Consider the following 22,228-nt stretch of genomic DNA (forward strand, 5'->3'; position numbering starts at 1 on the left):
GCTGCCCAGCAAGACAGCCAGCAGGGCGAATCGTGCATCATGCATTGCAGTCAGTCTGTGTTTTCTCTTGGCAGACGAGTTAAGGGTTAAGGCTGGGACCGACCGACCGAGGCTATAGTATAGTAGCATAGTAGCGTGTGTGCGTGTGCGTGTGCGTGTGCGTGTGCGCGTGCCTGTGTGTGTGTGTGTGTGTGCGTGTGTGTGTGTGTGTGTGTCAGACAGTGAGCAGCCCAGACATACCGGCTGCCTTGCCTTGCCTTCTGATCAGATAGATAAGACAGAGATCTCATCGTATCTGCTGAATCATTCCGGGGTTAGATCAGATCATGTCCGCCAGACCGGGCTATTACCGCCAGGAGCTCAACAAGACCGTGTGGGAGGTTCCCGAGCGGTACCAGAACCTGACTCCCGTGGGCTCGGGAGCCTACGGCTCCGTGTGGTGAGTAGATAGCCTACTATAGACAGTCACATAGCGGTACCACCACAACCTGACTCCCGTGGGTTCCGTGTGGCGAGTACCTATGTAGACACAGCGGTACCAGCCCTATAGCGAGTTATGGACCAGAGCTACCACAACCTGACTAGTCCCGTATGGGCTCGGGACTCTGGAGGGCTCGGTGTGGTGATAGTACCACCAGAGGCTGCAGACTCCCGTACGGGCTCGGGTCCTCGGGAGCCGGTATGATGAGTAGACGGAGGAGGGAGGGATGGATGCATGGATGGAGGGGCGAGGCTGCTGTTCACATATAGAATGATCCGATCAAAACATAATTAACCATCCGATCCATCGCTGCACGTAGAAATGTTATAGCTGTAACCTACTATTATTGTTATTATTATTATTATTATTATTATTATTGGAGTAAATGTTGATGCAGCAGCAGCTATAGGCCTGCTATAGATCATCAAAGACTGAGAAAGGACTTATTATCGTCTGGTCTGGAAAGAAAGATGCAACTTTGATGATGCATGTTGTTGTTATTACAGTCATTAGCCTGTAAGTGTTGTGCTTTTTACGCTGAAACGTGCTGGGTCATTGCATAGTTTGTAGATTGTAGAGAAAACACTATAGCATGTAATATATATATATATATATATATATATATATATATATATATATATATATATATATATATATATGCTATATATCATACATACATGTATACATACATACATACTGTACATACATACTGTACACACACACACACACTTAGGCTTTAAATAGTGTATAGTTGTACGTCTCTAAATGTTTTGATGAATTGAACAAGGTGGACCCTCTTGTAAACAAGTGTAATGCTTTATTGGGTCGTCCACTCACAGTTAACAGTTTTTGTATTGAGTTGTGCTTGAAATGTACTGTAATTCTGCAAACTGTTAATAAATATTTGAATCAATCAAAAACACACACGCACGAGCGTGCACGCACACACACACACACGCACACACACACACACACACACACACACACACACACACTAGGGGGATATGTAGAAAAGATATACATTCTATGATATAGATTATAGGCTATAGGTAGGATCTGGTCCATAGCCCTAATGCCCCTTGCTGCTGTTGGGCATTAGAGCTATATGGACCAGAGCATAGGCTATAGGTAGGCTATACCAGCATGTCTAGACTTCAATCAGAGCTCTATGGGACCAAAGGCAGGCCAAACCTATACCCTCCTGGGCTGGACTCTATGGGACCAAAGGCAGGCCAAACCTACCCTCCTGGGCTGGGCTCTCTATGGGACCAAAGGCAGGCCAAACCTACCCTCCTGGGCTGGGCTCTCTATGGGACCAAAGGCAGGCCAAACCTACCCTCCTGGGCTGGGCTTTCTATGGGACCAAAGGCAGGCCAAACCTACCCTCCTGGGCTGGGCTCTCTATGGGACCAAAGGCAGGCCAAACCTACCCTCCTGGGCTGGGTTATATGGGACCAAAGGCAGGCCAAACCTACCCTCCTGGGCTGGACTCTATGGGACCAAAGGCAGGCAAAAGCAAGGACTTTCTATGAGGACAGGAAGCGAAGACCGTATACGGTGGACTCCATGTTGCTCCCTGGAAGGAAAGAAACATGCGCAATTGAGACCAAGGAAGCTGAACGCATAAGTGTTGGCTGCAATATAGCCCATTGCGCATGATTCTGTCCTTCCAGCGAGCAACCTTAGAGTATATATTAATAGAGACGCCACCAGATTTCTCCTCCCATCCACTTGCATTAAGTTGCTCAAAAGCACATGAGGCGATTTCAGTCATTTCACTCCTCCTTCCGGGTAGGAACAGAGTGCATTCTGGGATGGATTGGGCCCAAACACTAAAGACTTTTCAGTGGTTAGAGCGGACGTAGAATATGCACATCGACAGGCTGGGTGCTGGGCTAAAGACCATTCAGTGGTTAGAGCGGACGTAGAATATGCACATCGACAGGCTGGGTGCCTGTCGATGTGCTAAAGACCATTCAGTGGTTAGAGCGGACGTAGAATATGCACATCGACAGGCTGGGTGCTGGGCTAAAGACCATTCAGTGGTTAGAGCGGACGTAGAATATGCACATCGACAGGCTGGGTGCTGGGCTAAAGACCATTCAGTGGTTAGAGCGGACGTAGAATATGCACATCGACAGGCTGGGTGCTGGGCTAAAGACCATTCAGTGGTTAGAGCGGACGTAGAATATGCACATCGACAGGCTGGGTGCTGGGCTAAAGACCATTCAGTGGTTAGAGCGGACGTAGAATATGCACATCGACAGGCTGGGTGCTGGGCTAAAGACCATTCAGTGGTTAGAGCGGACGTAGAATATGCACATCGACAGGCTGGGTGCTGGGCTAAAGACCATTCAGTGGTTAGAGCGGACGTAGAATATGCACATCGACAGGCTGGGTGCTGGGCTAAAGACCATTCAGTGGTGCTAGAACGCCACACCTTAGAGTATATATGAATAGAGACGGCGCCCGGAGGAAACCCTGCGGAGAAATGGACATAGTGGCCGAATTTGGTATTGCAGCTCGAGCCAGCGCTGGTCCGTTGACTATCATTGCGCACGTTCATGTTATCGGGGCCATGACACGTGAACGAATGTTTCACACAAGAAAGCGCACAAACGGCACAATGATAGTCAACGACCAGCGCGTTCATGTTATTGGGGCAATCCATCCCAGAATGCACTGTGTTCCTAGGAGTGAAATAGCCTCATGCGCTTTTGAGCAACTTAATGCAAGTGGATGGGAGGAGGAATCCGGTGCCGTCTCTATTCATATATACTCTAAGCGCCACACCCATATGTCCAGTAGCATGGAAGCCAAAAATAAACCTCTACTACTAAACCTCTACTACATCAATGGAACTTAAAGCGCAAATAACATGACCTCTATACCAGGTGTTCCCAAACTGTTTTGGACCAGGTACCCCTTTTGGGGTAGATCTTTTTCCAGGTACCCCCTCATCCTCGCAACACGGATAACAATATATTTACAACCACAAGCAGTGTTTCCTGCAGGAATGTCTAAATGTAGACGTCTAAATGTAGACGTCTAAATGTGTACGTCTAAATGTAGACGTCTAAATGTAGACGTCTAAATGTGTACGTCTTCTCTTATGGGGGTCCCTGGCATATCTTTTCAAATGGGGGTCCACGGGCTAAGTAGTGTCAATTTGGGGGTCCTTGACATGAAAAAGTTTGGGAACCACTGCTTTCAACACTTTAGCACTTTATGAACATGAACAAAATAGATGGGTCCCCCCTGGAACTCCCTCAGGTACCCCTGGGGGTCCCCGGACCCCACTTTGGGAACCACTGCTCTATACTACATCATTGGAACCTTTAATATTTAATATTAAACCTCTACTACATCATTGGAACCTAAATATTTACAGGGCGTTTTGCTTTTACCAGATTTAAAATCCATCAAACGATATGTCGTCATGAAACAACTTCCCGTATTTTCTGTATAGCCTTGGCCTATATTGCTCCACTCGCAGACATGTTGTAACGCTGAAATGGCTTTGTTTGTTTTGTTAGTTTATTTTCTTCTTTTTGAGGGGGTGCTAGCCCCTCCAATGTCCAGCTTGGACGGTTTGTGTATAAACACAAACATTGTGTTAAACACAAACATTGATGACAAAAGTGAGGACGCAAATTGTGATTGGCCGGAACGAGATGATGTATATGGTAATAAGAGCGCCCCTCACTTCACACGGGTGTGATTTATTTTTCTCTTTCTTTTTTTGTGGCCCGCTCTGTCTGTTGCCCATGGAGATCCCGTTGCTATGGGAACGGTGTCATGGTTACCATGGGAACGGACAGTGTCACGGTGCTAAGCACGTCTGTCAACATGAATCCATGTGTCCATGCATAGACCTATGTATATATAGGTGTCACTGTCAGGTGATCCCTGCATGAGAGAAAAGCCGTTTTTCACAACGTCAGCATTAAGGGCCTTGAAAATGTGAAGCGAGGAACGCAGGCGTTGTTTCCTGGATCAACACAGGTCTCCTCCAGGTCTGCTCTAGAGGGGCGCAACAACGCAAGCGTAAAAAAAAAAGCTAAACAGAATCCAGGTCTCATGGTGAGTCGCGCGCGCGGGGGGGGGGGGGGGGGGGGGGGGCGTGTGCACGTAACGAGCATGCGCGCAACAAATTAACGGGGCCGCGTTAATTTGCTGGCTGTAGGACTGTCGCCTCCTTATGGGGGTCCCTGGCATATCTTTTCCAAAGGAGGGGTCCCCGGGGCTAGTGTCTATGTCAAGATTGGGAACCACTGCACATAGAGCCGATAAGTATAACCTGTCTGTCTGTCTGTCTGTCTGTCTGTCTGTCTGTCTGTCTGTCTGTACCATGTCTGCACTTCCGCTCGGGTTGCAGACTAATGACTGGTCTAACCAATGACTAGAGTCTAAACCAAAAACTGTCTAAACTATAAGTACTGCACCTCTCCTCTCTCCTCCTCTCTGTCTCTCACACACACACACACACACACACACACACACACACACACACACACACACACACACACACACACACACACACACACACACACACACACACACACACACACACACACACACACACACACACACACACACACACACACACACACACACACACACACAGAGAGAGAGAGCATGCATACCCCCACACACACCACCGTGGGCTATAGCTGTCTTCCCCACCATGTATTGTTGTGGCCACTGATCTCCAGCCATTGTGACTGACTTTCCCATGGAAAGACTGATTGATTAGCAGCTGGCTGGAGGAGGGTGAGGGGCTGATGGGGGGTATGTTTTGTTAGAGGGTGGGGGGTAGCTGCAGGGTCCATTAGGGGTCACAAGGGGAGTCTACTCTATACAGCCTCCCGTTCTCTGTTCATGAAGACTGGTGACATGGCATTCCTGAGGTCTCGGCTCAGACAAGACGCGTATATATTACCATGCTATATGCTATACATTACAAATCATGCTACGCTAACTTTACAATTTCATCCTTGAAAGTTGCAGCGCGCACCCTATAGCCCAATGGTAAATCCGGCACTGCCAATAACAATCAATTATTCTTTAGTTTTGGGGTCTTAAATGAGAGGCTAAATGTCATCAAACGGTGGTTCCGTGGCTCAAATGGGTCTGAGAGGCTAAATGTCATCAAACGGTGGTTCCGTGGCTCAAATGGGTCTGAGAGGCTAAATGTCATCAAACGGTGGTTCCGTGGCTCAAATGGGTCTGAGAGGCTATAAATGTCATCAAACGGTCGTTCCGTGGCTCCAATGCAGAATAGATAAATGGGCCTTGACATGAACAGGCTTTAAACCCACTGGTCTATATACTGTTTAATAACATCAGTTTCAGTTCTGATAACATCTATATTGGTCCACGAGTCGAGGCGGACTCAAGGGTGTCTCTCTCATCGAGCTCGTGCACTTCTTCTATTCCGTGTCGTTTAGCTGCTGCTTCTCCTTCGCCATGCAAGTTTCGGTAGCGTTTCTCAATCACTTCTCCTTCCTGTTCTGTTCTGTCTCCTCCAGGGAGGCAGTGAGTGGTCGGAGCTTCCGCTCTCTGACAGAGAATGAACCCGCATTATAGAATGAAGACAAGCTGCTTTCTATTTTACCGCTCTGACTATAGCTGCATTTTACTGATGAAAGAATGGAGAACAGCTGTGAAGCAATTCGGTTACATTAGGAAATCCCCAACCCATAGCTGTTTTTAACCCATTCTGGGCGGGAACCCCCTTTTAGTGTTTCAAGCATTATGTTGTGATTTAGCTATTGAAAAATAGCAGATCTAGCTCGTAGCTTGTAGAGGGGGATCCCCGGAACTACGCATTTTGAGATGGGGGTTGGCAGACAATTAGACGATTACATATATTGTTGACATAGGGGTTTTTGTATTTATTATAATCTGGATTCATTTTTAAGTGAACTGTTGCAACTGCCTTATATATGAAAGGTACTAGATAAATTAAATTGCCTTGCCTTGCCTTCAAGGCATGTGTGTTGGGTACATGTATGTTGGGACTCAGGATTACAGGGTGATTCAGGGTACATGTATGTTGGGATTCAGGATTATAGCCTGATTCAGGGTACATGTATGTTGGGACAGGATTACAGGGTGATTCAGGGTACATGTATGTTGGGATTCAGGATTATAGCCTGATTCAGGGTACATGTATGTTGGGACTCAGGATTACAGGGTGATTCAGGGTACATGTATGTTGGGACAGGATTACAGGCTGATTCAGGGTACATGTATGTTGGGACAGGATTATAGCCTGATTCAGGGTACATGTATGTTGGGACCATAGACTGTAAAAAATATGGACAAAGCGTCCCGCGGGTCTAACGTGAACGTAAAATGAAGCCTGTCAGTCCTTGCAATGGAAGTCGCCATCTTTCTAGATCCGTTTTGGCCCAGTTCAGGCCAGCTGGCCCATTGGCTGGCCCAGACAACGAGGCGGGACTTCCCCCTTCTTCTTCGTTGGTTTTTATTTTGACTCGAGTGGGTGGGGGATCCCGTTCATAGACTGTAACGGTAGCCACGCCCCTCAGAACATGCGCGACTTTATGGTCATTTTTCTAATAAATGGGACCATAATTTTCCAAAAGGAATATTATGACATTAGAAATGAGACTTTAAACTAGTGACTGGAAGCAAAAAGTATTCATGACCATGTTTATTAAGGTAATACAGTCTAGGTGAAGTTGGGCCCAAATACATGGACTTCTATGGGGCTATGGGTTTTTTTGAGCCCAATGAGAGCGCCACAACAGGCCATTATATGAACTTTCATTTCCTTAGTGGCTTCACAAAATATCCGTCTGACTGCCCCCTGGTTGGGACTCAGGATTATAGGCTGATTCAGGGTACATGTATGTGGGACAGGATTACAGGCTGATTCAGGGTACATGTATGTTGGGACAGGATTACAGGCTGATTCAGGGTACATGTATGTGGGACAGGATTACAGGCTGATTCAGGGTACATGTATGTTGGGATTCAGGATTATAGCCTGATTCAGGGTACATGTATGTTGGGACAGGATTACAGGGTGATTCAGGGTACATGTATGTTGGGACAGGGTTACAGGGTGATTCAGGGTACATGTATGTTGGGACAGGATTATAGGCTGATTCAGGGTACATGTATGTGGGACAGGATTACAGGGTGATTCAGGGTACATGTATGTTGGGACAGGGTTACAGGGTGATTCAGGGTACATGTATGTTGGGACAGGATTATAGGCTGATTCAGGGTACATGTATGTGGGACAGGATTATAGCCTGATTCAGGGTACATGTATGTGGGACAGGATTACAGGGTGATTCAGGGTACATGTATGTTGGGACAGGGTTACAGGGTGATTCAGGGTACATGTATGTTGGGACAGGGTTACAGGGTGATTCAGGGGTACATGTATGTTGGGACAGGATTGCAGGGTACATGTATGTTGGGACAGGATTATAGCCTGATTCAGGGTACATGTATGTTGGGACAGGATTACAGGCTGATTCAGGGTACATGTATGTTGGGATTCAGGATTATAGGCTGATTAAGGTACATGTATGTTGGGACTCAGGATTGCAGGGTGATTCAGGGTACATGTATGTTGGGACAGGATTACAGGCTGATTCAGGGTACATGTATGTTGGGACTCAGGATTGCAGGGTGATTCAGGGTACATGTATGTTGGGACAGGATTACAGGCTGATTCAGGGTACATGTATGTTGGGACTCAGGATTACAGGGTGATTCAGGGTACATGTATGTTGGGACAGGATTACAGGGTGATTCAGGGTACATGTATGTTGGGACAGGATTACAGGGTGATTCAGGGTACATGTATGTTGGGACAGGATTACAGGGTGATTCAGGGTACATGTATATGTATGCATTGTGCAGCAATGCTCGCCTTCTTATGCAATGTGTGGAATGACACATTTAAAAATAAGTTAATGAACATGTCTCTTTCTCTCTTCAATTCAAAGGAGCTTTATTGGCATGAGAAAACGTACGTTTACATTGCCAATTGAAAGCAGTATTTAATAAACGTTTTTGCATCTCTCTCTCTCGTCTCTCTCTCTCTCTCTCTCTCTCTCTCTCTCTCTCTCTCTCTCTCTCTCTCTCTCTCTCTCTCTCTCTCTCTCTCTCTCTCTCTCTCTCTCTCTCTCTCTCTCTCTCTCTCTCTCTCTCTCTCTCTCTCTCTCTCTCTCTTCCCCCCCCCCCCCCCCCCTCCTAGTTCGGCGTATGACGTGCGGTTACGCCAGAAGGTGGCGGTGAAGAAGCTGTCCAGGCCGTTTCAGTCGCTGATCCACAGCCGGCGGTCGTACCGAGAACTGAGGCTGCTGAAGCACATGAAGCACGAGAACGTCAGTATGACGAGCGTCTTTAACCCATTCTGGGCGGGAGGACCCCGTTTGGTGTTTTAAGCATTATTTAAATCTTTAGCTATTGAAAAATAGCAGATCTACAAGCTCGATCTACAATACTGCTATACGAGGTTGTAGGTCTGCTATTTTTTGAAAAATCGCGAAAATCTTTTAATATATTATTTCAGAGCGGACGTTTTTAACTCAAATCTTTACTTCTGGGGGGGGGGGTCCTGGAACAACATATTTTCAAATGGGGGGTCGGCGGCCGATTACATATAATTCTGGGGGTCCTTGACATGAAAAAGTTTGAGAACCACTGATACAGAATCATAGGATTTTCAGAAAACTGCCATGATTTAGAAGCTACGTTATAGATGAGAAGGGACGCCGTTTTTGGGGGGTTGAAAACGCCACAAAGGGGAAACTCCAGGTCATTGGCCTATATTGGATAGATCTCTGTGTTCTTATTGGATGCCTCTCTGTGTCCACAGGTCATTGGCCTATTGGATAGATCTCTGTGTTCTTATTGGATGCCTCTCTGTGTCCACAGGTCATTGGCCTATTGGACGTCTTCAGCCCCGCTGCAGCATTAGAGGACTTCAACGAAGTGTAAATGTTTTATATTACCAGTTTTGCCGCGATGCGACCCGTTTGTGAGCTTGTAGATCTGCTGTTTTCACCAGTTTGGGTCCCCGGGGCGAATATCTGTTTTGGGTCACAGGGGGGGGGGGGGTATTTTATTTCTTTCAGAAATGAAGAATCTTTCACTCAATAGGAACTGCTCCTGTCGCAAGTTGATGATGTCATATGTCCATGTGTGGTCTAGCCCTATGGAATGTAGCCTATGGAATGAACATGTTAATAGAAAACAACCTAATATACTTCCTAAGGATAATATGAGCAACAATGCAATATTTTAAATACTTTTTATTAGCATGTGCAAATTGTGCATTCCATACATTCCATAGGGCCAGACCACACATGGACATATGACATCATCAACTTGCGACGGGTGCAGTTCCTATTGAGTGAAAGATTCCCTATTTATGAAAGAAATTACATGATTATGTGTTTTATTTATTTTTATTTTAGTTATAGAGAGCAAGTAGCCTATAATGTTTAAGGCATATTTGTCTTATTATTTTGTCTGAATTTTTTATAGCATTTTTATTATTATTTTTATTATAGCTTTAAAAAAGCCATGTTGTTTTTAAAACATCGTTTTTTTATAAGGCGGGCTCAGGGAGGACAGAAGGGAAAAAGCCAGCTTGATCTAGACTTTCAGTATATATGTTATATCATAAATTAAAATCTTGGTGTTTTGCCAATTATTTGGTGTCCCACTTGCACTACCCTCACAGCCCACCAGTGGGCCTCAACTCGGGTCCGCGAGTCAGGAGTGTCATTCCCAAACCTATCCGGGTTGTGCAAAAGGACGCGCTGCGATTGGCCAGTCGCTGTGATTGGCCAGTCGCTGTGATTGGCCAGTCGCTGTGATTGGCCAGTCGCTGTGATTGGCCAGTCGCTGTGATTGACATGCCTAACGACCCTAACCCCAACCACAGTAAAACTATGCTTTCCCGGGGGGGCGTGGTTATATAAGCTTGGATTTGGAATGTCGCGTTTCAGGCTGTGAAAACATCTGAGGGTTGGCATGGCAACCATTCTAACCTAAGTCCCGCCCGCCCGCACTCCTCTCCCTGATTGGCTAGCTATCTGGTGACCAACCTGATGGGGGCGGACCTAAACAACATCGTCAAGTTCCAGCGACTGTCGGACGAGCACGTGCAGTTCCTCATTTACCAGCTGCTGAGAGGGTTAAAGGTAAATATTAATTAACACCCCGTCCCCAGGACGAAGTTCTTTGTCCTTTATATTAGTAACGCCCAACGCCCAAGACGAATATTTATCCAAAAAACGAAGTTCATTGATATGAAAACCGATTGCATCGCTCCACAGCCTGGGAACAGTGAGACGGCAACGGAAATCTTAAAACGTTAATAACTCGCGATCTAAATCATCCCGTCTAATTATTATTTTTAATCCTGTGTTAAGCCCTATACACACACCGGGTGCGCTGCGACGCGGCACAGGCGTTGCCGCGCGGCAAAAATAGAACGGTGGCGTATCGGAGCGTCAGGCGAGGCGTGAACGCGTGTCGGACGGAGCCGGTGTGGGTTAGGTTCATTGAAAATAACGGAGGCGGCTGTTTTGACGCGCGGCGTTTGCAGACGGTGTGTGTAGCCCTTTATTAAATTTAATTTAATGGATTAAATAACCCCGGGGCAATTAAGGTGTTTTAACGTAGTTTAATTACAAACTGCATTTACCAGCTGCTGCTCGAGGTAATTAACATAGTTTCATTACCAACCAGTTTTTATTTCATACCAACCGACTTTTACTTGTATTTCTATATTGCAGTATTGATACTTTTACTTAAGTAAAAAATGGAAGTTATTTTTCCACGACTGGTTGACCCTCCTTGTCTCATCTTTGTCCACTCTCTTCTCCTCTCTCTCCTCCCCATCCATCCCTCCCTCCATCCCTCTCTCCTCCCCCACCCCTCCCTCCATCCTCCCTCCCTCCATTTCCCCATCCCTCTCTCTCCTCCCCCACCCCTCCCTCCTCCATCCCTCTCTCTCCTCCCCCACCCCTCCCTCCTCCCTCCCTCCTCCATCCCTCTCTCTCCTCCCCCACCCCTCCCTCCTCCATCCCTCTCTCTCCTCCCCCACCCCTCCCTCCTCCATCCCTCTCTCTCCTCCCCCACCCCTCCCTCCTCCATCCCTCTCTCTCCTCCCCCACCCCTCCCTCCTCCATCCCTCTCTCTCCTCCCCCACCCCTCCCTCCTCCATCCCTCCCTCCATCTCCCCATCCCTCTCTCTCCTCTCCTCCTCTCTCCATCCATCCCTCCCTCCATCCCTCCTGTGGTTCTTCAACAGTACATCCATTCAGCAGGACTGATCCACAGAGTGAGTTGTGCTTCTGGAAACTCTTCCTTCTTTCATAACGTTAACCACAACGTGGCACGTGAGGAAACAATAGCAGAACTACAAGCATGCGACACGTTGTGAGCTTGTAGATCAGCTATTTTCACTACTTCACTACAAGCATGCGACAGTTTGTGAGCTTGTAGATCAGCTATTTTCACTACTTCTCAAACATTTGTTTTCTAATTTAAGTAATTTTTGTTTGGGAGCTCATAAAACGTTAATCCAAGCTCGCTCTAACATTAAAAACGTTTAAAGGTTTTAACGTTAAAGACGTTTTAACGTTAAACACAAATTAACGTTTAAAACGCTTTAACGTTTTTTTTAACGTTAAAGCGCTACATTTTTTAAAACATTTTTTCATAAAACATTAATCCATGTATGCATGTATGTAATGTCATGTTGACCTTTTGACCTTCTGTCTGTGTCATTGCCCATATAAGGACTTGAAGCCCAGCAACGTAGCCGTGAACGAAGACTGTGAGCTGAGGGTAAGACCACACCCACACCGTATCCATGACAACCGTATCCATGACAACCGTCTCCCTGCAACTCCTCCCTCTAGACCAGAAAATTGTTAACACCCTGAGCGGCAAGGACGGAGTTCTCCGTTCAATCAATTAGTAATGCCCAGTGTTCAGGACGGAGATTGATAAACGTCAGATAAACAGAGATTATTGATATCAAAACCGACCGCATCGCTCCACAGGCTGGGAGCGTCTGTTGCGAAACATTCAATGTTATTTTCTGGTGGGACGTCATTGAAAAGGTTCCCACGCCGATTTTAGCCGACGAGAATGAAAATCTTAAAACGTGAATAACTCTTGATCTAAATCATTCCGTCCAATTCTAGCCAAACATTATGTGTTATACGGCCCACCGCGGTCCCGTCGCTAGTCGCGGTAGAATTAATCATACCTCCCGTTGTTGTCGATCGTGTTGTCAAGTGTTTTGGTTTTAGCTACTTCAGCCACATCCGGGATAACATCTGGTCCGTCGCTAAAACTGCTATAAATCGCTGGGCGCTCTGAATTAATGGATCAAATAACCCCGGGCGTTCGGGGTGTAAACACGTTATAGCTCAGGCTAGGCTAGGGCACTATCACACTGACAGAACGTGTCCGTCCTTCCGTCTGTCCGACAGATCCTGGACTTCGGCCTGGCCAGACAGACGGACGACGAGATGACGGGCTACGTGGCGACGCGCTGGTACCGAGCGCCAGAGATCATGCTGAACTGGATGCACTACAACCAGAACGGTGAGGAGACGAACAGCTCTGAGAGAGAGAGACGCCACATTCTAAATAACTTTAACCTTTCCAGGCTTTCCACCTCGGAGGAAAGCCAACGTTCCAAACGTTCCAAAAGTGCCGTGTGATACTGCATAGCAAGTGCTTTCTACTTTTGGTACTTTAAGTGCATTTTGATGCCAACACTTTCCGTTGACTTTTACTTGTAACGGAGTAGTTCTACATTTCAGTATTGGTACTTTTACTTAAGTAAATTGTCTGTCTGTCTGTCTGTCTGTCTGTCTGTCTGTCTGTCTGCCTGCCTGCCTGCCTGTCTGTCTGTCTGTCTGTCTGCCTGCCTGCCTGCCTGCCTGCCTGCGCCTGCCTGTCTGTCTGCCTGCCTGCCTGCCTGCCTGCCTGCCTGTTCCAGTGGATATCTGGTCGGTGGGTTGCATCATGGGAGAGCTGCTGAAAGGGAAAGTCTTATTTCCCGGCAACGACTGTATCCTTTTTATTATTTTAACTTATGACTGTAATCACTGTATGCTTAATTAATTAATATTAACTTATGACTGTATGCTTAATTCATTAACCCATTTTGGGCGGGAACCCCTTTTGGTGTTTTAAGCATTATGTTATACTTTAGCTGTTGAAAAATAGCAGATCTATGAGCTTGTAGGTCTGCTATATTTGAAAAATCGTGAAAATCTTTCAGAGCGTTAGTTTTTAATTCAAATCTTTGCCTCTGGGAGGTCCCTGGAACAACGCATTTTCAGATGGGGGTCGGCGGCCAATTACATATAATCTTGGGGGTTCTTGACATTAAATAGTTTGAGAACCACTGACATTAGAAACATAGGGTTTTTCAGAAAACTGTCAGGATTTTGAAAGCATTTGTAGAATCGTTCCCAGGTCAAAATGGGTTAATATTAACTTGTGACTGTATGCTTAACTAATTCATATTAAGTTATGACTGTATGCTTAATTAATTAATATTAAGTTATGACTATATGCTTAATTAATTCATATTAACTTATGACTGTATGCTTAATTCATGTTAAGCGTAGCTCTCATAGCTCATAGCTCTCGGTCCCGCCCTCGGCCTTAACCCCTTAACTCCCGGCTGCCTGTCGTCAGATATCGACCAGCTGAAGCGAATCATGGAAGTGGTGGGAACGCCCACGGCCGAGCTCCTCGCCAAGATCTCCTCCGAACACGTAAGACCGAGCAGCGACGTGCAGAGAGTGTTAGAGGGGGCAGGGGCTGAAACCCCGTAAGAGGGCACTTTTGGACAAGAGATTGCCAAAAATAGCAGTTCTACAAGCTCACAAGAGCTCACAAGAGCTCACGAGAGCTCACGAGAGCTTGTAGAACTGCTATTTTCGGGGAGCAAACCAGCAGCTAGTGGAGATGCGGGTGTGTAACGACATTGGTCAGACAGGAGAAAGTTCAGGAGGCAGGAGAAGAAAAGGCTATTCTCCTGAGAGGAGAGGAGAGGAGAGGAGAGGAGAGGAGAGGAGAGGAGAGGAGAGGAGAGGAGAGGAGAGGAGAGGAGAGGATTTGCATTTGCATTTCTTTCACCATGTAGTAAACGCTGCATTCGTGGTCTGGAGAGGGCAGTTGTTTTACAGACGGGGTAAAAGGGGCAGGAGGCTGAAGCCCCCTTTGATGTCTATGTGTGCACATCCCTGAGAACGAGCGGAAGAAAGAGTGTGAATGTGCCCTGTACTGTACTGTACTGTACTGTACTGTACTGTACTGTACTGTACTGTACTGTACTGTACTGTACTGTACTGTGCTGTACTGTACTGTACTGTACTGTTTGGCCATTCCAGAATATCCGATCCTCAAGCTTGTGAGCTTGTGGATCGGATATTGTCATAGGTTTTTTGAAAACTTGAAATGGGACATTTCTGCATAACGAGTGCTATGGATAAGTTTTGATTCCCATCAGTGTTGTTTTCGTCGACTAAAACTAAGGCGAAAAATGTTCGTCGACTTCCTTTTTTCACTGACGAATGAAAACTAACCTATTATGATGACTATAAGACTAAATATACTGACATTTTCGTCAACAAATAAAAACTAGACTAAAATGTTAGGAAGGGACTAGTGGACAAGAGATCCACTATAAGTCATTTTACACTTGATGCATGCTGAAAATAGCCTATCTACAAGCTGTGAGCTTGTAGATCGGCTATTTTCAGCAAGTGAAAAAAACTGTCATTACGACGGCATCAAGGCCCGACAAAAAACATTTTGTTCAACTAAATCAACTGTAGATTTAGTCGAATAAAATCCCATGACATTTAGTCGACTAAAACTAGACTAAACACATTCCAGGTGGGAAAAAAATGAACAAAAATCATTTTTGCTGCCAAAAACAACACTGATTCCCATATTATTGTACTTTCACTGAAAGTGAACTCAATTTAGAATTCTGGACTTTCACTCAGTATCACTGACTGCATGCAGTACTGATATACTTGTATACTTAAGTAAAAAGAGTATTTTTCCCCCCCGCAGGCCCAGAAGTACATCCAGTCTCTTCCCTTCATGCCCCAACAGGACCTGGAGAAGATGTTCAGAGGAGCCAACCCCCTCGGTGGGTCACTGTGTGCATGTGTGCGTGTGTGTGTGCGTGTGTGTGTGCGTGTGTGCGTGCGTACACTCCGTACAGCCATACACCTTCTTAGAAATGTCTCTTGGAAATGTACCCGAGTAAGAGTAATAAGTATTAAAAAACAAATCTAATACTCAAGTAAAGTACGGATCTTAGGTACAGTACTCAGTTACTGTCCATGTCTGCCCTGTGCTGACGTTTGCATTAGCTACAATAACCTTAAAGGACCACTTCACCACTTTTCAACCTATCTCCATACATAATAGGTCCTCACTAATAATCATGAGAAAATTGCGCACATTTTTTCTACTCTGTCTGTGTCTCATAGGAAGGCTGTGGGCAGTTCAGAAATAGTCTTCCAGTGACATCATCGATGGGGAATACAAGCTAATAGAAACTGCAGGCTTTCTTGTCCTGAAAAGTTGCAATGCGAAAATGGAAGCCATCGTTTTCACGATAATGAAAATATAAACATTTTTGTAAAGAAATCTTGTTTAAAAAAAAGATCTGCCTAATGATGATGTCACTGGAAGACGGTTTCTAAACTGCCCACAGCCCTCCTGTGAGACACAGACCGAGTAGAAAATAATCGTGCCATTTTTTTGGGAACCAACCGGTGGGAAAGAACTGAACCGGTTCCCACTGGGAACCAACCGGTGGGAAAGAACTGAACCGGTTCCCACTGGGAACCAACCGGTGGAAAGGAACTGAACCGGTTCCCATTGGGAACCAACCGGTGGGAAAGAACTGAACCGGTTCCCACTGGGAACCAACCGGTGGGAAAGAACTGAACCGGTTCCCACTGGGAACCAACCGGTGGGAAAGAACTGAACCGGTTCCCACTGGGAACCAACCGGTGGGAAAGAACTGAACCGGTTCCCACTGGGAACCAACCGGTGGGAAAGAACTGAACCGGTTCCCACTGGGAACCAACCGGTGGGAAAGAACTGAACCGGTTCCCACTGGGAACCAACCGGTGGGAAAGAACTGAACCGGTTCCCACTGGGAACCAACCGGTGGAAAAGGGGCCTCTGTGTCTCTGTGATCATGTGCTGATCTAATCTGGTTCTGTATGTGCATGAATGAACGTCAGCCGTGGACCTGCTGAAGCGCATGCTGGTTCTGGACTGCGACGGGAGGATCTCGGCCAACGAGGCGCTCTCCCACCCGTACTTCTCGCAGTACCACGACCCGGACGACGAGCCCGAGGCCCCGGCCTACGACCAGACCCTGGAGAGCAAGGACCGCACCTTGGACCAGTGGAAGGGTGAGTGTTAATGACCTCACTGACCGCACCTTGGACCAGTGGAAGGGTGAGTGTTAATGACCTCACTGACCGCACCTTGGACCAGTGGAAGGGTGAGTGTTAATGACCTCACTGACCGCACCTTGGACCAGTGGAAGGGTGAGTGTTAATGACCTCACTGACCGCACCTTGGACCAGTGGAAGGGTGAGTGTTAATGACCTCACTGACCGCACCTTGGACCAGTGGAAGGGTGAGTGTTAATGACCTCACTGACCGCACCTTGGACCAGTGGAAGGGTGAGTGTTAATGACCTCACTGACCGCACCTTGGACCAGTGGAAGGGTGAGTGTTAATGACCTCACTGACCGCACCTTGGACCAGTGGAAGGGTGAGTGTTAATGACCTCACTGACCACACCTTGGACCAGTGGAAGGGTGAGTGTTAATGACCTCACTGACCGCACCTTGGACCAGTGGAAGGGTGAGTGTTAATGACCTCACTGACCGCACCTTGGACCAGTGGAAGGGTGAGTGTTAATGACCTCACTGACCGCACCTTGGACCAGTGGAAGGGTGAGTGTTAATGACCTCACTGACCGCACCTTGGACCAGTGGAAGGGTGAGTGTTAATGACCTCACTGCCATCGATAGCCATCAAACAAGTGTTGATTTCGTTGACTAAAAGTTACGACGAAAAATGTTCGTCGGCTATACCCTTTTTCACCGGCGAAAACTATTTGTAAACTAAATGAAAACTAAGCTATGACGACCGAAACTAAGACTATAGATATATTGACAATTTCGTCAACAAATAAAAACTGGACTAGAATAGTAGTGGAATACTAGTAGTCGACCAACATTGTTTTGCCGTCTTGCCCGTTTTCAGTCGACAAAGTCGCCGCTCTGCTCTGCTGTAGCAACGCTAACGCCAGTGTTGATTTAGTCTTTTTCCACTGACGAAAACTAAATAAAAACTAAGCTATGATGATTAAAACTAAGACAAAATTTACTGACAATTGTGTCATCAAATAAAAATTTGACTAAAATGTTATGAAGGGACTAGTGGACAAGGGATCCAGTAAGTCATTTTACACTTGGTTGCATGCTGGAAATAGCCGATCTACAAGCTCACACCGCGACAGCATCACGGCCCGACAAAATACATTTTAGTCAACTAAATAAACAGTAGATTTAGTCGACTAAAATCTTATATTTAGTCGACTAAAACTAGACTAACACAAAAACATAAATGTGACTAAAACTAAATGAAAACTATTCAAGAGACTATTATGACTACAACTAAAATCTAAATTTGCTGCCAGAAACCAACACTATGGCTAACGCACACGGTCCTTTCCTCGTCCCACAGAGCTGGTGTTCGAGGAGGTGAAAGGCTTCAAGGCCAAGCCCGTCAAGAAGACCGACAACCTTCAGGTGGAGCCCTGAGGAACCCCTTCCCTCCACCCTTCTGCTCTTTGATTTCTTCTGATCGTTGACTTCCTTTGAAGGATGGCCAGACGGCCAGAGAGCATGGTTCACAGTATAGAACGTACAATTACAATGACGAGAGAGAGAGAGAGAGGGCATTTTCCGGCGTCGCCGATAAATCCCGCGGCAGTGTTTCCGCATTAGTCCGACACCTCTTACACTGTAAACCCTAACCTAACCCTAAAGCCCTTTAACCACACCAAAGGGTCACCATGGAACTCCAAACGGTCGCAAGGAGTTAAAATGCTAAAACCGTCTCGACCCTTTTCTTTCATGACTACGAGAGACCCAGAAAAATAATTCCCCGTTCATTTTCCCCATAGACTTTTCAAAAAGTATTTATTTAAAGACGTTTATACGCCGCGGACAAAGCCAACTGGAGTCGTGACAAATCATGACAATAAACACAATGTTTTGGGGCCGATCAAATCATTTCTTAGAAGAAAAACAAAACAAAATGTGTCGTAACCTGCCTTTTTGTCTCCACCAGGCCGAAGGCATGGGGAGAGAGTATGTTTTGCACTCCGTCCGTGTCTGTGTGTGTGTGTGTGTGTGTGTGTGTGTGTGTCTGTCCGTCCGTCCGTCCTTCCTGCCTTCCTTCCTTCCTTCCTTCCTGCCTTCCTGCTTTCCTTCCTTCCGTCCGTTACCAGCTAATCTCCACCACCGTTGGCCCGATCCATGCCAAACTTTGCACACACACTCCCCGGATGCCAACGACGAACCTCTGCCCCAAGTACCAAATAAAACACCCAATGCATTCTCTATGGCAATAGCACAAACCTTGGCATGCTACTAGTCCTACATACTTAAACCTACCAACCCCATTCTTCAACGGCCTGTTATAGCGCCACCATGAGGCTGAATTAGGCCAAACACATTTCTGTAGATTACTCGTACACATTGTATCCATACATCACACAATTCGGTATACACTATCTCCATAGTCATGTGATCAACACGGATCTGCACCATTTCCCATCTTCCATCCTGATTGGCTAATATTGGCTGCCAAAGCTCACATGATTGGTCCATTTCGAACAAAATGCCACAAATCACAAACACAGTGTGCAATTTCCGTGAAATTATACACGCACATTTCCACTAGGCCGATGACGACATGCCACTAATTTTTTCCCCAAATCAGCCTCATGGTGGCGCTATTCCTCAACAAAATGAAGAAAATTGTTGCATATTACTCCTAAACATTTTGCCAAACATCACACACACTCCTATCCTCCTGGTGGAGACCTGTGCCCAGAAGGGCACTTTCTCTAGTTTTTCTTCTTTCTAATTATTTGATCGGCCCAAAACATTGTGTGTATCGTCATGTATGATTTATCACAACTCCAGTTGGCTTTGTCCGCGTCGTATAAACGTCTTTAAATAAATACTTTTTAGAAATTATTTATTTTCCGGGTCTCTCGATATCACTGCAGGAACAACGCCAAAACCGCCTGGACCCGTTGGCGTGGTTATAGGGCTTTCCACTGTGACCTTTGGTGTGGTTATAGGGCTTTACACCGCGCCAACGGTACACATGGGTTAAAGTTCTCAGTCGTGTTGGTGTTAGCATTATGTTATGCTTTAGCTATTGAAAAATAGCAGATCTACAAGCTCATAGCGAGTGGCGCGCTACGAGCTTGTAGATCTGCTATTTTCGAAAAATCGAAGAACGACTGACATAGAAACATAGCTTTTTCAGAAAACTGTCAGGATGTAGAAGACATTTTTAGAATCTGATCTCAGGTCAGAATGGGTTAACGTCTTCCATAGAAGTGTGTCCTGCACCAAAACATAGGCTCTCTCTACAAGCTTACAACACGTCGCAGCGTCTGCGACGTGCAGACGCTGCGACCTGCAGCCGCTGCAATGTGCAGACGCTGCGACCTGCAGACGCTGCGACCTGCAGCCGCTGCGACCTGCAGCCGCTGCGCTCCCCCTAGCTGGCAGAGTGGCGTCTGGCGGCCGCTGCCGGGACAATGACCTCGCTCCTTCTCGCAATGACAGGGCTATAGACGGAGCGTTCCTATTGGTTATACTGTCTCTATAGTCTGGATCAATGGTTCCTATATGGGTCCCTTCTTAGTTTTTCCTACATTTTGTTATTAATTATTATGATTTCGAAATATATAAAGAAAAAAAACATTCCCCTGTCCAAAGAAAAGCAAAACTTTTCATGAATTAAAAAAACCTGAATTCAATTATTTTGAAAGTAGCTCTCAAGTCCAAAACGTGTGGACACCCGCTCTGGGTGGCAGAACAACCGTATCCCGTCGCTGGGAACAGCCTTGTGTATGCATGGGTTCAAGGTTCAGTGCCGTTTTTGGGGCTATTTTGGAGGTTTTGTGAGATTTTTTTGTGTTTATTTCTTTTGCTACACAGCGCTCCCCTAGCCGACCTGGCGCCCTAGACGCGTAACTGTTTGACCTGCGCCTCGAGCCGGCCTCGTGTGAGAGAGAGAAAGAAGAACAGCCAGGACACACACACACACACACACACACACACACACACACAGACACACACACAGACACACACACACACACACACACACACACACACACACACACACAGACACACACACACACACGCACACACACAGACACACACACACACACAGCTTCTGCAACTGCAATGATTCTCTGTACTTGACCCTTACAAAAAAATCACACCCGTGTGAACTGAGTGGTGCAACTCCCCCCCTCCTCCTCCTCTCTCTCTCTCTCTCTCATTAGCAGGCAACAGAGCAGCACTATCTCTCTCTCTCTGTTTTTTTGCACAGCGCCCCTACTGATACTAATAGTCATATACTGGTGCTCAGATACACATAGGCGGGTGGGTTACACAGACATTGCTGGTTGTAGGAGTGGTTGCACCACTCAAAAACAATAACTTTACAAATAAACTAATAATAACCTTACAAATTTACCAATAACCTTACAAATAAACGAATAAGCTATACAGAAACCTCCCAAAGCTTTAACACAAAACCCCCTATAGCCCAGTCCCAGATAGTCCACACAGATGGCATGTATAAGCAGTCGTTACAATACAATGGATTGTTCTTTTTTAAATACTGTATATAGATTTATATGTCAGCGACAATAACGTTCACGTCACAAACCTCTACTTGGTTAGCAGATACACGTTAGCATATAGTTAGCCTGCCCAGTCTTGCATGACGGCCGTGTGTGTTTTTATCACGCAGTATGTTACTGATGTACCACCGTACTTAATCCGTTAGGATCCGTAAGGACCACTTCGCCACTTTTCAACATATATCTTCATATAATTGGTCCTCACTAATGTTCATGATAAAAATGTCTCATAGGAGGGCTGTGGGCGGTTCTGAAACCAGTCTGTGTCTCATAGGAGGGCTGTGGGCAGTTCTGAAACCAGTCTGTGTCTCATAGGAGGGCTGTGGGCAGTTCAGAAACCAGTCTGTGTCTCATAGGAGGGCTGTGGGCGGTTCTGAAACCAGTCTGTGTCTCATAGGAGGGCTGTGGGCGGTTCAGAAACCAGTCTGTGTCTCATAGGAGGGCTGTGGGCGGTTCAGAAACCAGTCTGTGTCTCATGGGAGGGCTGTGGGCGGTTCAGAAACCAGTCTGTGTCTCATGGGAGGGCTGTGGGCGGTTCAGAAACCAGTCTGTGTCTCATGGGAGGGCTGTGGGCGGTTCAGAAACCAGTCTGTGACTCATGGGAGGGCTGTGGGCGGTTCAGAAACCCACAGCCCTCCTATGAGACACAGACCGAGTAGGAGAAAAACAATAGTGCTATTTTACCATGATCATTAGTGAGGACC

General features: G+C 46.3%; 1 protein-coding gene across 1 annotated transcript; it reads left to right on the forward strand.

Moving 5' to 3' along the window:
* The first annotated feature begins 267 nt into the window (after nucleotides 1-267).
* mapk11 (mitogen-activated protein kinase 11) lies at nucleotides 268-20,861 on the forward strand. Its single transcript, XM_080757888.1, has 13 exons — nucleotides 268-439; nucleotides 8,724-8,853; nucleotides 9,407-9,465; nucleotides 10,569-10,680; nucleotides 11,796-11,825; nucleotides 12,287-12,334; nucleotides 12,988-13,102; nucleotides 13,503-13,574; nucleotides 14,210-14,289; nucleotides 15,599-15,677; nucleotides 16,789-16,962; nucleotides 18,311-18,375; nucleotides 20,812-20,861. Exons 1-13 carry the CDS (start codon nucleotides 327-329, stop codon nucleotides 20,845-20,847), a joined length of 1,113 nt encoding a protein of 370 aa, XP_080614014.1. The 5' UTR covers nucleotides 268-326; the 3' UTR covers nucleotides 20,848-20,861.
* The last annotated feature ends 1,367 nt before the right edge of the window (nucleotides 20,862-22,228 follow it).

The sequence above is a fragment of the Protomyctophum bolini genome (assembly GCF_963924005.1).
Source record: "Protomyctophum bolini genome assembly, chromosome: 23".
In the NCBI taxonomy this organism is placed as follows: domain Eukaryota; kingdom Metazoa; phylum Chordata; class Actinopteri; order Myctophiformes; family Myctophidae; genus Protomyctophum; species Protomyctophum bolini.

Coding starts and splice junctions, on each gene's coding strand:
- mapk11 (XM_080757888.1), top strand. CDS start 327: ATGTCCGCCAGACCGGGCTATTACCGCCAGGAGCTCAACAAGACCGTG. Junction 13,103..13,502: donor GATGCACTACAACCAGAACG/GTGAGGAGACGA, acceptor TGCCTGTTCCAG/TGGATATCTGGTCGGTGGGT. Junction 14,290..15,598: donor CCAAGATCTCCTCCGAACAC/GTAAGACCGAGC, acceptor TCCCCCCCGCAG/GCCCAGAAGTACATCCAGTC.